This window comes from Sceloporus occidentalis, unplaced genomic scaffold (genome assembly GCF_023333645.1).
Source record: "Sceloporus occidentalis isolate IW3139 unplaced genomic scaffold, rSceOcc1.0.p SCAF_4, whole genome shotgun sequence".
Taxonomy (NCBI): Eukaryota; Metazoa; Chordata; class Lepidosauria; order Squamata; family Phrynosomatidae; genus Sceloporus; species Sceloporus occidentalis.
Window position 1 is genome coordinate 40323068 of NW_028316984.1, and position 17851 is coordinate 40340918.

Here is a 17851-nt window from a genome sequence, read left to right on the forward strand (position 1 = left end):
ACTTGGTACAGGCCTCTACTAAAATTTCAACATCCTTTTTGCAGTAAAACACAAGCTCTTTCTGCATGTCAAAGATTTTATCCTGATTCTCTGAATACCATGCTAAAAAGGCTTCCTTTTCACCAGGCATCATATATTTTACACCAAAATCTTCAGCTGAGGGCATTGGGCCTACATAATCCCAATGCTCAGGTGTGTTAAAGTAATGGGGAAAATATCCCTTATAGCTCTCAAAGCCTAGAGCTTTGGGTAGTTTAGAGAGGGCCATAGGGAGGTGACTCAGGGAGTCAATAAATTTTATATTCAATTTTTCCACTGTAACAGAAATCAGTTTCCTACCCTGAGCGATAATTTTTACATCAAGTTTTTCTTTCACCAGCTGATTCAGCACCAGGTAACCATCATAACCCTTAGAGTTATGTGCTAAGAATGTGCAGTCAGAAAACTGGCGATCTATAAATGTTGTAATAAAGTCAGATAAACATGTCTCCCCTTTAAATTCCCAACTTTTGCCAGCAAGGGGCCACTCATAATCTTCATCCTCATCATCGCTGTCATACTGCTTTTTAGCCCCTCTCTTATACCTCCGCTTTCTTTTGTTACCATTTTTAAAGCACTCTACAGTTTCCCCTGGAAATGCTTTTACAAAGCAGTAGTTAGGGACATGTACACCAGTTGCTTGGTGACACTCGAAATCGTAAAATAGATACTGTACAGAAACCTCAGGGGTTTTTAGGGGCTGCATGAAGCATTTATGTTCATCATCTTTTGTGATGAACCCCCAACAGACTGTGCACTGCCGGCCTTTACACTCTTCCTCATCATGGTAACTTTTCTGGTAATGCGAGCATTTAGGACAATAGCTCCTGCTTTCACAGCGTACCTTTCCCTCTGAGACCAGCTGCCTGTGTATTTTTAAGCACTCTTTAGACCTACAATTCAGCTTACAGTCAAAACACCTAGCCTGTTGATCTACCACAACCGCACAATCTTTTCTCAAGCAGAGGCGACAGAAATATAAGCAGGTGTGATTGTTATGGTTATATAGGCTCTGGCAAAATATGCAAAAATTTCGTACCCCGAATAAGGCTTTTACATTGATTACCCCATAGAAGTGTTCGTCATGCAGAAGCAGCGTGTATGTTTTTTGATATTGAGGGCCTTGGGTTTTAAACAGACTCCACCCCTTCTTAGAATAATGTGCCACATGAATATTAATTTTTAAGTGGTTTTCAGCATGTGAAATATCACTTAAGGTCACTTTTTTCTGATCAGACCAGCCAAGCTCCTTATACAGTTGCCTGGCTGCTGTCAGCAGTTTTGCATCTGTGGGAATCTTTTCACTCATGACAGCAATCAGGCCACCGCCAAAACAGAGGTTAGTGCCTGTATAATTTAAATCAACCAAATGTTTTCTTTTTCTGGCAACTATTTCACTAGAGGGGATGGAGCCTATTGATCTATGCCCTCCGCCCCCTGGGGGTTTCACAATCGTAATTATGAGACGAAAACTGGAATGGGCACAGATTTCCATGTTGCTTTGCAACAGGTTACTCAACTGTGATAGAAAATCCTCAGCATTTAAAAGGTCCTTACTTTTTTTAACAGAATACAGAGGATTTCTTAGGCCATCAGCCTCCAGTCTAATTTGAACACAATCTCCCAGACTAATTCGCTGGTTAAGATCGTCTAGAATATTTTGTATTGAGTTGTGTAATGCGTGTATAGCTTGCGTGTACGATGTTACATGCTCTAAGTTTCTGAATCGGAACTCCTCACCGATACGCACTGTACGATACAACCTGTGGGTCCACTGCCATGAGCGTACACGCTCTGCATACACGGCAGGGGGGCCCTCATCATCTGGGGAGCCTGGGATGTTTGCAGGTAGGGGCTGGCTCTCATCCCTGGATGATTTAGAAGACTCCAAATCATTCTGAGGTTCTGCACTGGAATAAGAAGGCTGGTTATTATCAGAAACAGAGTCACAGGGGTTTTGGTTCTCAGCCCTGGATGGGTCAGAGGCCACGGAAGAAGGGGTGCTGGAACAAGAAGGCTGGTTATTATCAACACTATGTTTAGTGTTTTTTACCAGGCTCCTCGAGTTCAGGCCCCCTTTACATTTCCTATTATTTTTCCGAGTGTGGAGTACTTTTTTTGATCTGTTAATCAGGGTGGTTACTCTTCTTCTCCAGTACAGTTTACCATTGGCAGGTTTCTTCCAGTACCCCGCCACCCTGCACCATTTACCATTCCGGCCTTTCTTGATCCTTGGTTGTAGTTTACCTCTGCCTATCTGCCGATGTTCAAGGGACCTGTCCACCATGTACTCGTTATATTTTTTAATACTCTCGTAAAAAGCATCCATATGAGCTTGTGTTACTGGATTGTCCCACATATAATTCAAATGGGCTTCATAGCCCTTGGCCCGTCTAAGGATCGCGCAACCTTTCGCTACCATTTTCTGCATCTCCACAAAGCAGGCCGATAACGTTGCAGCTTTCTTTCTGCGGGCTTCAAAGCGTTGTAAGAGATTTCCGTCAATCACCATCACCTGCTCATTATTTTTTGGCTTCTTAGAAGCCTGGGGTGTAGCATCGTGGGGTTCTTCTCTGTTACGTTTCAGAGATTTGTCTAAAAGCAAACAAAATAAGAAGTATTATAGCTCACTCACTCACTCATTACCCCCCCAGCCCTTAAATACCACAACACACACACACACACACACACACACTGTACCTCCACTTTTATTTGTTGTCACTGGAGTTTCAGGTGCCGCATTGCCTTCGTGGCTGCCTTCAGCAAACATCAATTCTGTAAAGAAAAGGCACTAATTTCAGAAAGAACAAACCCACAAAATAACACATTTAATGTTGTTAGCCCCCACCTCTAAAATTTTTTTTTTTGACCCACAAAGCAGTGCTAATATTGTTAAGCACAAATTTTACCTAATTCTTCATCTGTTGGGTGTGTCAGGTTTGGGGCCTGTGTTTTAGCCATCCCTCCTGTGCCCTGTGCAGTCTCCTCTGAAGGAACGTTTTGGACCTGTTTTTCCATGGCTTGCAGGGGCTATGAAGTACCAGCTGTGCCTGATGAACACAAACATGTTGAGACATGCCCACTAAACCCACCCCTCGCATATCAGAAAACCCCACAGAATTATACTGTTGAGACTGAGCTGCCACATTTCTGCTTCTGACAAGAAATGGAGAGGCAGACATTCAGCATTGTTCATGTTTACTTAAATCTAGTATGTGACCAAGTTCCAGATGAACAAATAGATGAAAAAATATACCACACTTTACAAAAATTGGCCAATTCAACTCAGAAGCACGTGGAAGAAAAAATGGAACCCTTAATAACACAGTTGGAAATTCCAAATATTTCTCGTGCTTGTGAAATAATCCATTTAGTTATGAGGTCTCAATTTTCTGATGGAAAAATCAACTGGGGAAGAATTGTGATGACTCTCTTATTTGGAGGTTTTATTGCCAAAAAGCTGAAGACCAGAGGTGTGCCTCTCACAATAGGAAATGTACAGCAAATTACCAATTGCATTGCCGGCTATTTGATAATGGAGAAACACATCTGGATGAAGGAAAATGGCAGCTGGGTAAGTTTAACACATATTCTTTAGGAAACCCTATGGAACCAGTGATCAATTGAGAAAAATGTGTTGCCCTAACAGTTTTTTTCTTTTCATTATTTCAGGAAAACGGCTTAATAATGACGCATGAAGTTACACCCAGAAATATGAGAACAGCTGTTTTTAACCGTCTGTACAATATTTTATATCTAAAGTGGTTGTTATTTCCGGCATAAACTCTTGTATGCTAGTGTCCTATAACAAAGCTATCCACCCAATAAAATCTTTTGAAATTACCTAGTCACCATCAATTCCTAACCCCTACACACACACAAAGCAATGCTCAAAGCAATGGTAGTTAACAGGCTTATTTAAGAAAAACTGGCAAAAAAAAAAAGTTTTAAACAGAATAAAAAGATTTCCAAATGGGCACTTATTTGAGAAAAAACAAAAAAAGAGCTTTTAAAACAGGCACATTAGACAATTTAAAACCTAAAAAAGACCTTTTTGGGGGAAAATGGCAAAAAGAAGTTTTCCAAATAGGCTTATTTAACAATTAAATGAACTTTTAGCACCAACAAGCCAAAAGTTAACAATACAAAAGGCTGTAACTCTGCTGCGTATGAGTAATCAGCTCTTGACCATAAACCCATTAACACCTCTGGAGCTTTGTTTTCTACCCCCATCAAATCTTCCCACAAAGTCTCCAGAATACTCTTAAAAAAAAAGCTTATAAAGCATTTTAAACCTTGTTTCACAAAAAGAGAGCTTTTTAAAATAATATTTGACAAAAATTTTTAAAAATGTACCAAGCACATGTTTTGCATGTGGAAACAGGGGCCAGACTTTTTAATAAACATCTTTCTTAATCCCATCAAACATACCCAGCAGTAAGCAAAGCAAAGTTTTTAAAAAAAGGCTTCTAAAGCATTTTAAACCTTGTTTCATAAATACCAAAAAGAGCTTTGTTAAAAATATATATTTAACAAAAAAAATTTAAAACAGTGCTGAGCACATGTTTCCAAGTGAAACCATTTGCCAGGCATTTTAAAAACCCGTATATCCTAATCCACACATTTCTACTCTCAGTAAGCTTTGAAAAGTATTTTTTAAAAAGGCTTCTAAAACATTTGTAGCACATGTAAAATTTCTTTCTAACAGAACTACATGCTAACAATTAAAAACATTTAACAGGAAAATGCATAAATACCAATGTTTTTATGGCCCAAAGCCCCAGATTTTAGATGAAGTCCATGGAAAAAGAGAAAGCCGCATGTTATGCTTGTAATTTTAAAGCTGCTCAGTTTTCCCCCCCAAATTAATGGACATTCATCAAATATTTATTCTTTAGTGAGGGAAAAGGCCCACAACAGCCCATTTTGAATAAAGTTTCAAAATGGGGAAAAGGCAATAGTTATAAAGGCCTTCTTTTAAAAAACAATGCTATGGAATATACAGGAAAAAACTTACCAAGAACCAGAGAGTCTCACACAGGTATGGCAGCCAGAAAAGGACAGACCCCCTTCTCTGCAGAACTTTTATACGTCAGGTAACCAGTCTGTGATTGGCTCTTGAGACCTGCCCCCACCCACCCCTAAGAAAAAGGGTAGGTTGGATCTATCCCCCCTCCCCCAAAAGGTGGTCCTTGGAGGTGGATCTATGACCCAAAGGTGGTCCTTGGGGGTGGATCTATGTCCCTCCACCCCCCCTAAGGTGGTCCTTGGGGGTGGATCTATGACCCAAAGGTGGTCCTTGGAGGTGGATCTATGACCCAAAGGTGGTCCTTGGGGGTGGATCTATGTCCCTCCACCCCCCCTAAGGTGGTCCTTGGGGGTGGATCTATGACCCAAAGGTGGTCCTTGGGGGTGGATCTATGTCCCTCCATCCCCCTAAGGTGGCCCCCCACCCCTAAGGTGTACATGTTGCAGGGCACATAGCCATGTGGTAAGCCACCCCCCTCCCCTTTTCTCTTTTTAAAAAACTTTTTGCAGAGGGCCCCACCAGGGAAATATAGTGTCTGTTTAAAACTTCAACCATGCTTTTTGTTTCTGTGTTTAGGAGACATTGGGAGGGGGCCTTGGGGGGTTGCAAAAAATGATTTTCAACCCTCTACATTATTTAAGAGCCATCCTGATTTCTGCTTTTTGTTTGAAGTGGGGGGGTTGGAGAGGTAGCTGTACAGCTTAATTGTAAGAATCTCTCCTTTGCTTTATTTCTGTTTTTAGGCTAAGGAGGGTCAGGAAGTTTGGAGGGTTTCTGTAAGAAGGCTTCCCCCCCACCCCCTCTTCATTGTTTAATTTAAAGAGCCATCTCCACCCTCCACCCCTCCATTTTGTATCCCCCACACCACCAAAGCCTCATGTTTTCTAGGGAGATTGAGTGGTGCATGAATACTGATACCCCCCCCCCCCATTGTAAATACTCATTATGAGCCAGCTCTAGAGTAGTCACTTTTTTGAAAAGAAAATCACAAACACCTTTTTAAAATAAACTCTTTTTTATTTTATAACCTTTTAACAAACATTTTTAAAAAAATATCAAAGCAGCCAACAGTTTTCAAACAAACTTCTAGTCAGTCTTTATGGATCAGATGGTCTGTTAATAGTTGTTAGAAATGTTTTATAAGATCTATTTTTAATCACTTTTAACACATGCTCCAAAATAGGCTTATCCCTGGGTTTCAAAATGTTATTTAATTCCTTCAGTGAATTTTCAGATCTCTCTACTTTAGTTACAAGTTGCAAGATTTGGTCTACAGTCTCATTTGTTATCAATAGGCCATTGAAACTGTAAGCTACAAGAATATATACGTGTAACACGTTTTTAAAATCTATTTGCCCACATAACCAGCTCAGTTTTCTACACAGATAACGTTTTGACCACAACAGACAGTCATGGGAATTTTGAGCAGGGGCAGAGATTACACAGCCAACACAGGATTCATAGCGATATTGCTGCAAACAATGGGTGATGATTCCATAACACACGGCTCTGATTGTTGACCGCATGAGAACTTTCAATTCTCTGGGAGAAAAATTTAATGGTTCTTTTGGAACATCTAGTCCAAGAATTTCAGCCATGACCACAGGGCTAGGTTGAGCTGTAGACATCTCGACGAAATCCTAAAAAAGAAAAAAGATAGATTACCTTTAAAATGCATTTTTAAAACACACACACTTAATACCAAAATCCCCTTCTAAAAGATGACTTACTGGAATATCATTCCAGCCAATGCTTGCAAACCTCCACAGAGCTATAGGTAATGTGTTGCCTCCACATGCTTCAGCACACTTCTCTGCAGAACTGCTACTGGCCTGAGGTTGCTAAAATATAAAGAAAATAGTCTTTTTTTTTTTTAGAGGAGAGGTGGGGAGCCGACTTTGTAAGGCTAGTCAAAACCCTTTAAAAATAAAAAAAAACCCACTTTTTTACCTGCATTACAGCTGGTTCTGCTGAAACGGTATCCACCAGGCGGTTCCATGCTTTGCAAATCTCATCAGCTTCTTCGCTAGCCAGGTCAGCATAGGTAGAAAGCCCATCATCTGAACTATTGCTAGGATAACGCTTTCTGCTTTTTGGCTTCACATCCCCTGTTTCTTGCTCTGTAGAGTTTGCAGAAGTAGTGGGGGCCTCCATGTTGTCTTCTCTGAACATGTCTGGGCTTGCCCAAAGGCTTCCTGTAGCGTTGCTAAAACCGCCTTCTGATTGGCCCTTTTGAATCATCATGGTCACATGAGTCCCTTCAGACGCTCCACCTACAGGCGGGGTTTCATGCTGGGGTGGGGCCACAAGCGGGGGGCGTGGCCGGATATCCGGGGAGGGCAGGACTTCCGGCAGAAGGCCGGATATCCGGGGAGGGCGGGACTTCCGGCAGGAGGCCGGATATCCGGTTAAGGCGGGACTTCCTGTTAAGGCGGGACTTCCGGGGCGGGGCACCTGTCAGTGGGCGGGGCTTATGAGTTTGACGAGAGGTGCCACCCTTTACTACTGATGACACCAACCCTAGTGACGCCACAGCTCTAGTGTCTATAATTCTTAGACCATACCCTTCATATACTATAAATTTCAACATCTCAGGATTAAGTCTACATCTAAAACTGTCCAAGATCTCCTTAAAAACCTACAGTGAATGAATAATTTGTGTAGTTCCAATGACCAATTGCTATTTTGGCAATGATAAGGACTAATTAGTTAAAATCAGTTATCAATTCAATCTGAAATTTGCTAATGAAAAGAGGCAATTCTATTCAATTTATTTTTTAACCAAAGTTATTAACTTATGTTGGGATTTAATCAATGCACTTTTAGAATTATTAATTAATTAAATAAATACAAAGAATGCTAATGACCTGGAGCATTTTACATTCTCCAGCTGGTTCTTTAACCAAAGCCTAGCTCTCTCACGAGTTTTTCAAAACTACTTCTTGCCTTTTGTTAGTCCCTAAGCATTGGGGAATTATAAACATCTAATGAAGAAGCCAGTGGAATTTTCAAAGCTTACATGAATTTTATGTATTCTCTTTAGCCCAATAAAATATTTCTGTTTTGTCGGTTTTGGATGTTATAGTATGGACAACATGGCTACCCTTGGAAATGTTTTGGGGTTACAGGAGCCAAACCATTTAATTAGTTTCTGATTCTGACATATGATAATTTATATCATATCATATAGTAACTCCATTGTATGAGGTACTATATCATTCTGTTTTTTGACATATAATTTAGTTAATAGCATTAAAAGATTTTAAGCCAACAAATAATAAGAGCATCTTAGAAAGGTGTGGCCTTCTTTGCATCCAGATAGCCGTCCTTTGATCTGCTCCAAACACTCCATAGTAGCTTCTCCTTCGGATACTGAATTTTAAAGCTCTTAACTCAAGGACTTTGCTGGGCTTTATGTAGAATCCATCAGATTAGAGAAAGTATGTGGGTGAGAGATAGAAGAGGAGATAAGATTATAAGGGAAGGTGAAAGGGAAAGCATGAGTAAGGGGCTTTGATGGGCTAGATGAGAAATGGGTAGCTCAAAATCCATGAAGCTGCTTCCTCCTCCCTCAAGCTCAAACTATGGACAAGTATAGCAAGCAGCAGATATGTCATGGATGGCATTTTCCAGCTTTATTTTGTGCAGGTAGTTCACTTAATTTTAAATGGCAATTTAACACAAACGTAATACTGTAGTTAATTTCCCCTTTCTAATGTGAGTGCACTTGAATTACTCTTTAAAGTTTAGTAACAATTCAACAAATAAATGCATTAACTGTTATAGCCTTGCTTTTACCATCCAAATGTTTCTCCTATGGTTCACATGAAGCTTACTGTCTTGTCAGTTAGAGTGTTATTGCATTACAACAGTATGATGGCATATCAACACAACAGCACTAGAAATATCTTGTGCTGTGCTATCATGACATTTCTCCTTCATGATGCCATGAAGGCAAGGAGGCAAAGAAAAGAAAAAAGAAAGACAGGCAGAAAGAAAGGACCAGTCATGAAGCTAAGGGGCAGGATGGGGTGGAGGCTACAACACCTGTACTGTACTGTGGAGTCTGTTTATTGTGAGATTACTGCAGAAATGAAGCAAAATGCAGTACAATTTGTATCCATACCATGAATGTCTGGAGCAGATTAGCACACCATAAAAGTGAAGTGCAGTAAGGCCCTTAGAGTCTTACTGCATGAGAAAACAAAGCAGAAACAGAGCCAGAGAGTAGCAGATTTAGCCGTGTCTTAGTGTAGAGCTGCAGTTGTGGGAGATGGTTGTAAAAGCACATCTTTTTTCTAGTTGGAAAAATCTATTTGTCAAAAGACATGCTTTTACAATTGTCTCTTGCAGGAAGAGAACTGATTCACTATGATGTGATGCAGTAAGGCATAGAGAAAGCTGCTACTCTCTGGCTCTGTTTCTACTTTGCTGCCTTGTGTGATAAGGCTCTTAACCTCATTACTTCTAGTCCTGCTGTCTAGGGGCTAGTCTACACATAAGTGTATTAGGCAAATTGCTGCAGATTTTCATCTGTTCACATCGACACTTAATTGTCTTCAATTTCCTATGGAAATTTGCATCTATTTGCCTTTCTTCTGCCAAAAATACACAACCATGCGAATACATGCAAATCTGTGTGGTGCAGACGGACAGCCACATGTTGGGTAATGCACTTCCTTGCAGATACCCCTGGATATGCCGGTAAAAAAACATGAATCCTCTTTATGGAGGTTTTCACACACAACCTTTCAAAATGCCTAAATTCCTCAAAATCTCATGTGGCTGGAACACAGTTTATTTGATTAGAATGAAGAGTATTTTAATAGTACAGACAAGCTCTAGGTTCAGTAGAAAACAATTTTTCACCTTTTCCTATATGCAATCCCTTAAAGCAGTGGTTCCCAAACTTTGGCCTGTTACAGACTGACAAAATAAAGCTGCTTCGGGTCTCTTTGGAGGTATGCTGTTTAAATGATGCATGCATCCTAAGAATCTGGAAGCTGCACCAAAGCAGCACTCCAGTGCTTAGGAATGGAGTGTGGCTTTGGCGTGACCTCCGGACTCTTAGGACTCATGCATCATTTAAATAGCATACCTCCAAAGAGACCCGAAGCAGATTTATTTTGGCAGTCTGTAACAGGCCTTTGATTCTTCAGCCATGTTGGACTTCAGCTTCCAGAATTCCTGGCTGTTGACCAAACTGACTGGGGATTCTGGGAGTGAAAGTTCAAAATAACTGGAGGACCAAAGTTTGGGAAGCACTGCCTTAAAGGGTTTGAATAAAACTATGGTGTCCTCTTTCACTTTTCTCTTTTGTGGCACAGGACATCTATCTTCCTTTGGATCAATTAACAGTTTTCTGAGATGTACCAGATTTTTACCATCATATAGAAGTCCTGAAGCAATATCTCCACCCATCAGGGAGTAGCCAAAGGTGAAGAACCTTTATTCTGCAGGATTTTTGGACCACCACTCCCATAACCCCTTACCACTGGCATTGCTGGGTGGGCCTTCTAGGAGATCAAATCCAGAACTTAAACCCATAAACTAAAAAGTACTTGCCTACAGACAACATTTAGCCTCACCGATACAAAGACATTGTGAAAACAGTCTATCCGTCCCTGCTTAACAGATTTTCTGTAATAAGGAGGGTGAGGGACTAGAAGAAGTGACGAGAAAGGCTAGGGTATGATAAATGGAAGACAATGATGTTTGGACCCCCTGTAATATTGTCTGAATTGAGGCAGCCCACTGCAAAATACAAGCCTTACCAGGGAAGCAGAACAACAAAAGAAATCCACAAACATTACAAAGGGACAAAAATCACCAGAATAATGGTAAAGATACAGGAAATTTGAAGCATAAGAATAAACACAATCAGAAAGAGAATATACTTACAGATTATGCAGGCTCCAAATGATCACAAATGGGTGCAATTTGCTTATTACTCGTGTTGCAAACCTGCCACCTGGTGAGGCTAGGAAGGGGTATACAGATCCCAAGGTCCTATTTAACCTGCAGCAATTCTCCCCCCCCCCCCCTTTGTTGTTACAAGAAGCCTTCCTGTTGTGAATTGATTGTTGGAGAAATAAGATGGAAAAGGTAAAAAGGAAGGGAATCACATCTTTTGTTGGTTTGTTTGTTTCCTCTGGGAAGAAACTAAAGAAGAATATATAGAAGAAAAATGCTCAAAAGATTCTGATCACAGGAAACCTGGATTGCTTCTATTAAGGTCCCAGGTTCATGAGAGAAGGGTTGTGGAGAGGCCAAGGATCTTACTTGGATAATATTTTTTTTCTGAGTGGGATACGATGATACAAAGATTCACTGAAGAAAGACTTTATGTGCAGCCACAATGTAGGTACAACATCTAGCCTACAGTGTCCAAGAATGTAATGTAAAGCCTGTGTAATGCACAGAATGTTAGATTCTAAATAGTCTCATGCATGGCCCAATATGGATGGGCAAAGTTCAGCCCAGCAGATGTTGAACTGCAATGCCCAGAAGTCCTAGCCAGCATAGCCAGTGGCGGTGGAGTGTGGGAGCTGTGGTTTCACAAGCTGAGGAGGGCTGCTCTTTATCCAACACTGGGCTAGACGCTGCTGTGCCACACACTGTAATCTACATACCTGCTAAAATAATGGGCATCTAAGCCTATACAGCCTTCCGGATTGAGGACAAATTGATACAGGAAATCTGTGACAACAGAGAAATTTGGGACGAAGGTTTAAATGTACAGTATTATTCAACCAATCAGAGCTTCATTCCTCCTTTCCCAATTCCCAGATCCAGAAGGAGGTCACTTTTTTCTCTTCCTCTGCGGCTTTATTCAAACTGACTGCTTTTGGTTTTCAATAAACCAAAGAATGCCAATAGATATCAAACCTTGACATACATATAATAACTGTGTTCTGCCTTGTGTTTCTCAACCTTTTGCCTTCCAGATATTTTAGAACTTCCCTTTTAGAGACCAGGCAACCTGATCAGCGAGTCTGTGATTTGAAAGTCCAAAATGTCTGAAGCACAACAAGGCTGAGAATCACTTCTCTATGCAATAATGAACGGATTGATAACAAATACATTTTAAAGGGTGTTAGATGGTTGGTTCTGTGTATGCGTTATTCAGCTGACCAGCAATGTAATGTCCTGGATCACAGGCAATTCTTACTAAAAGCTATAGAACTTGCCTGCAAGTATTTCCATACAATTCTTTTGTACGTAAAATGAAGCACTGTGTGGGTATGTGCCTCCAAGCTGCCTGTCAACTTATGGCGACTCCATGAATTTCATAGGGTTTTCTTAGGTGGTATGTCATTGGCTTCCTCTGAAATATAGCTAAACCTGAGTATTTCATTTTACCATGAAAGAGGAATGCCACTCTTTGGTTTATTTTCCATATTTTCCTCTTGCTCTAATAGGTGCTGACTAGAACGAGACAGAAGAACTGTGTAGAAAGACACCCAGGCAATGCAATAATGCTTGCAGGTGATCTTGGCATCAGTGGATGCAAATAATAATATTGGGAAAAGATTATATCTTGTCTGTCCTCATGCCGGTCATGTCATGCATGCAATAACTGAAAAACACATTTCCAGAAACCAGTCTCCCAAAATTCCAAGAAGAGTCTATCCATCTCCCCAAGATGATCTTCTTTATAATAAATGTATGATGAAATTGCCTTCCATTTATAATACCTTATTTATTTGTGTCCTGCTGTCAGCAGATAGCAAGATCCAACCTCACCTTTGAATGGGTTAGTCTCATCTAAAGTCCTTTAAGTGTTTCTTGATAGGTATCATTGCCCTTAAGCATGATACTTATAGCTGTTTTCTGAAACCTTCCCAATCTATCAATACATACAATTTCCAATTTCAGCATGGCCAGACAGAGAAGGAGTGTTTCTTGTTTTACGAGAACTGCTAACATAATATGGGAAGTTCTCTGTTATATGAAACATCAGCTCAGATGTAATTGGATTAGACATGTGTTCTTTATAGCTGAATTGAGGACAATCCAATAGTAGGTCTCATTTCCTTACATTAAGTCTAGCAAAATTCAATACTATAGATTTGATAATATAGAGCTTGATCTACACAAGAAAAACTACGCAATCCATTTCTGAGGAAAACACTGCAGAAATGATGACTAAACGCAGCAGGGTTTTTTCCCCCCTTAATTTATTTTCCCAATTTTAAAAAATGACCAGCAAACACTCTGTCCTCATCCAATGTGGCTTTAGCTTAGCTTCGTGCTATCTAGTTCACATTTCAGTAAGGAGTGACAAAAAGTAAACTGTACAGGACATATTCATTTTTTAATCTTTTTAAAACATTTATATATAATATAATATATATGTATAAAAACTTGATTAGCAGCTTGGCTGGCACCCCCGTGACCCCAGATAATACTTTTCAATTAGAAGAAAGCACTTTTAGACAATTACGCTAGATAAAACAGTATATACAATTTTGACAAATAAATACATAAATACAGCCATTCGTAGATAATGTTACACCAAAACTTCAGATAATGTCAACAAGTTTTCTTAGGAAAGGACCTTTTTTTCCTTTGCAAATTGGCCTTTTCTACACGTTATCTATAAAGGTTTAATCCCAATAAAGGATCAAATTTGTCTGCTGACTCTTAATGACTTTGGGATCCTCAAAATTTGCCTACTAGGAATTGCTATGATGAAATAGTTCTTCAGAAGATCAGACTTCTGAGAGCTTCCTGGCAATATGTGCTTTGGCAGTTTATGTCTCAACGAAAAGCAAACATGATTTTTGTTCCGATAGTAGTTACAATGATCAGAAAGAGTGGTTCATTCAAATAATTTCCCCTGTTGTGATCAAACAAATGTCTCTTAAAAACAGAAGAACTTGTTTTCCTCTACACAGATTCAAAGCAAATACTATTAATTTTCTACCATCTTATTTTGACTGAACGCTTCCAAATAAAGGAACTTCTGCAGAAGTGTAATATCCATAGTAATGTCTAGTTTCCTTTGACAATTTTGTATTTCCCCCTGTTTGCTCAGAATAATTAAGTAATAATAATTTAAAAAGTATAAAAACCAGTTAAGCTGTGAAATGTCGTCTACATTCAAAAATCAGGGCACTCATCATGCTTAAGGCTCTTGAAACACTGACCAATAGAAAGTTTGCCGCAACTCCATGCACGACCGAATGTTACACTGCAAGCTGACTATGGATATATGCAGTGGGACAGAGAAGAAATTGACTTAAAATATATACAGAACATTACTTGCCAAGATGAATATTTACACATCTGTCAAAGAAAAAAGAATATGTGTGTGTGATAGAGAGAGAGAGAGAGCAAGAGCCAACATGTAGTGGTTTGAGCATTGGACTCCAACTCTGGAGACCATGGTCTGATTCCCTCCTTAGTCAGGAAAACTCACTGGGTAACCTTGGAGGAGTCACAGACTCTTAGTCCCTGAAAAATATGCGATAGGGTCACCTTAGGGGCATCATATGTTGGAAACAACTTGAAGGCACACAACGTGTGTGTGTGTGTGTGTGTGTGTGTGTGTGTGTGTGTGTGTATTAGACAGAGGGAAAGAGAGAGGAGAGAGGGAGAGAATGAGTATGAAAGAGAATGCCCAGTAATGCAATACTAGGAAAATGTTTTTTAACAAAGGCTGAGCCGAGGCAATGTTGTTTGTTTGGTGCTAAAAGTTCCCCCCATGGGGCTATGCATTGGTACCAATGTTAGATATTTATGACTCTACCATGTTTGCCATATGTTGAGAATTGCTTAGATTCTCTTGTGCTTCTCAACACTTGATGACATTATTCAGTGCGATCAGGTTCCCCCCTGAATCTATATCGTTTATCCAGATTCTAGACTTTCTTATCATAACTGAAAGGGAAATGTACACAGATCTGTTAGAAAACCAGCTAAGGATGTCATGTAAAAACAAAGGCTGCATCCACACTGTAGAAATAATCCAGTTTGACCCTGCTTTAACGGCCATGGCTTTATGCTCTGGAATTCTGCAAATGGTAGTTTTGTGAGACATTTAGCCTTCTGGTCCAAAACATACTGCAGGAATAATCCAGTTTGAGACTGCTTTAGCTACTCTAGCTTAGTGCTGGGGAATCCTGGGAATTATGTAGTTTGCTGTGGCACCAGAGCTCTCCTGGGGCTTTCCTGAGCATCTTGATACTTCTCTTCTGTATCTCAGTGAGCTTGGGCTGGGTTTAATCCAGATAAATCATACTATCTGAGTTAGGAAGTAGAGGGAGTGATGATCTGGTCAAAAATTGCTTCAGGGTGTTAGTGTACATATTACCATGGAGTGAATCCTAGTTCATTTTTGGAGGATGACATTGTGTCTGTACAGCACAGGATTAGAGAGTTGCCCTATCATCAAGGGCATCTAACATCTAGATTAACTTGGATTTGTAGTTTTATCAGGCACCAGCACTCTTTGGAAGAGAAGGACAACTGGATCAATCAGCCCAAAGAAATAAAACTCAATAATACAAATCCTAGGATTCCATAGGATGGAGTATTGCATTTAAAGTGGTGTCAAACTGCATTATTTCTAGTGTAGATGCACACTGTGCAACCAATGGATGGAGCAGGGGCATGACAGTGTTCCAAGCTAGGATTAGGGACATAACCTGTGAAGAAATGATTTATTGAGCTTTATTGCCTTGGGCTGATATTTGTTTCTTTCCTGAATCCTGAGGCATTCTTGGTTGTCAGTTCAGCCAGCCACTGCCTGTCCTTAGCTACTGCAGGTCTTGTTTTTTTTGCTGTATCATCCAACCAAACAGTGGTTTGATTCATTCCTTTACAAAATATAAAGCACACACCTTAGTTGTGATGGGCTATTTGAAACGTATATTAAAAGCATAATCTTATTTACATTTACTCAGAAATAAGCTGTGCTTAGTTCAATACAGTTTACTGTCAGTTAAAAAGATAATGAACTGTATAGCTTGTTCTGTATTTAAAACAGACTTTCTAAAATAAGTTAACTTTAAAATCAGGATGGTGGATTTTACAGTCTTTGTACTATCACCATGACAAAAATTAATAGAACATCTCTCTTTTGTCTTGGGAGGAGCTTTTGTCAGCTAATGCTGGCTAAGTGACAGATAATTTTGCTGACTTTGCTGTAAAGCTAACGCATATAGACATCCCTCAGTGTCTCAAGTGGTATAAAAACTCTCTGCATGATGCTTGACCTGTGATGGGACTCATTGAGGTCTCACAGGATATTGCACTATAATACTATAAAGGATATTCATGAGCTTACAACTTGATCCAGTTTCATTGCTTTGAACATGACTTGACTATAGCTGTCTTTTTCTATCAAACTGGAGATAGGTATCAGAAGAAGCCATTTGCATCGGTATGCTAAAGAACATCAACATATCCTTTTGCAGGCATTTTGCACTATGAGATCCTTCTTGAACAAGTAGCTTCCTTTTGAATAAACTGTGCCCAAAGAGCATAGGATAACACATTTAGCAATTCAGTTCTTACCAAGTTAATAGTGAAACTCTGATTTGAATAATGTGTGTTTCTACATAGACTGTAAGTGTTATTAGCTACCTAGTTTCCAAAAAAGTGACTGAAATTACTGCAAATTTCAGTAATGTGCTAAGATGATATAACTGTGAATGACAGACAGACAGATGAAAAGATAGATATGTTGAAATATATATTTATGTATGCCCTATTGCATGATATAAGTAAAAAAAACCATTAAAAGCAATAGGAGATGAATACTTTTGTATCTATTAAAAGCAGGACATATAAAGCATAGCATTCATAGATGCTCTGGAAGATGTATTGTCCATTTTCTGCCATATAACTGTAAACAGCAACTCTTTCTGAAGTAAATGGGAATTATTAAAACACAATGTCAGGTCAGATGGCTTGTTTTTATTCCCTGTTGGGTAGTTTGGAAATTCAGATTAATCCCCCAAATTATTTTGACTTTTAATATCATTTGTGTGTGACCAGAACTGGTAAAATATTTATTTTTTATTTTCATGGTGTGTCATTTTTTTTATTCTTGACTGGCATCTCAAGTGTTCTGTTTTCATGATACTTTTCACCAGCTTGAATTGGATGAAAAGGAAAGACATGTCTGTTTGGGCAGCAGGGATGGGAGGGCTTGTCAGTGCAATCTTGACAGAATTGCTGTTCTTGGTGGTATCAGACAAGCTACCCCTAGACCTTTGGGGAAAATAATGAAAAGAACGTCTCACCTCCAGGGATTGTTGTTTTCAAGGAACTCAGTTTTATTGCCCAACTGAACAGGTTTCATCAATTCTGACAGCAATAATCACCTCTCAGAACCTTTCACATTCCAGATGTTTTGGACGACAACAACACCCCCCCCCCCCCCCAGTCTTTTAGCAATGGCCTTGTTGGCTAAGACTAATGGCAGTGGAATAAAATAAAAAAATATTTTAAAAATTGGTGGGCCAAAGTTTATAAAATCTGCATTACCCAGCTGGGATAGAAAGAAATGCCTAGACTCCATAGAATCCAAAGGATAATTCATGATGTTCTGACACTTGCTTCCTTCTTCCCTGTAGTCAGGTGATTTGATGCTGTCTGATATCATATCAGCTTTTAGGGTGTGGCTGTGGCAGATGCAGTGTACCTTGATTTTAATAAGGCCTTTGACAAGGTCCTCCATGATATTGTAAACAGACTAGTAAAAGGTGGGCTGGACAATTCTACTTTGTAACTGGTTGACCAGCCAAATCCAAAGGATGCTCACCAAAGGCT

The 17851-nt window shown here is 39.7% G+C and overlaps 1 protein-coding gene across 1 annotated transcript; it reads right to left on the reverse strand.

Annotated features, from left to right (window-relative positions):
* Window positions 1–6083: 6083 nt before the first annotated feature.
* LOC149313801 (uncharacterized) lies at window positions 6084–7425 on the reverse strand. The gene is made up of 3 exons (XM_089523295.1): window positions 7019–7425; window positions 6799–6909; window positions 6084–6708 (listed from the first exon to the last, which is right to left on the reverse strand). The coding sequence occupies exons 1-3, from the start codon at window positions 7310–7312 to the stop codon at window positions 6166–6168; spliced, it is 948 nt and encodes a 315-aa protein (XP_089379421.1). The 5' UTR covers window positions 7313–7425; the 3' UTR covers window positions 6084–6165.
* Window positions 7426–17851: the final 10426 nt, after the last annotated feature.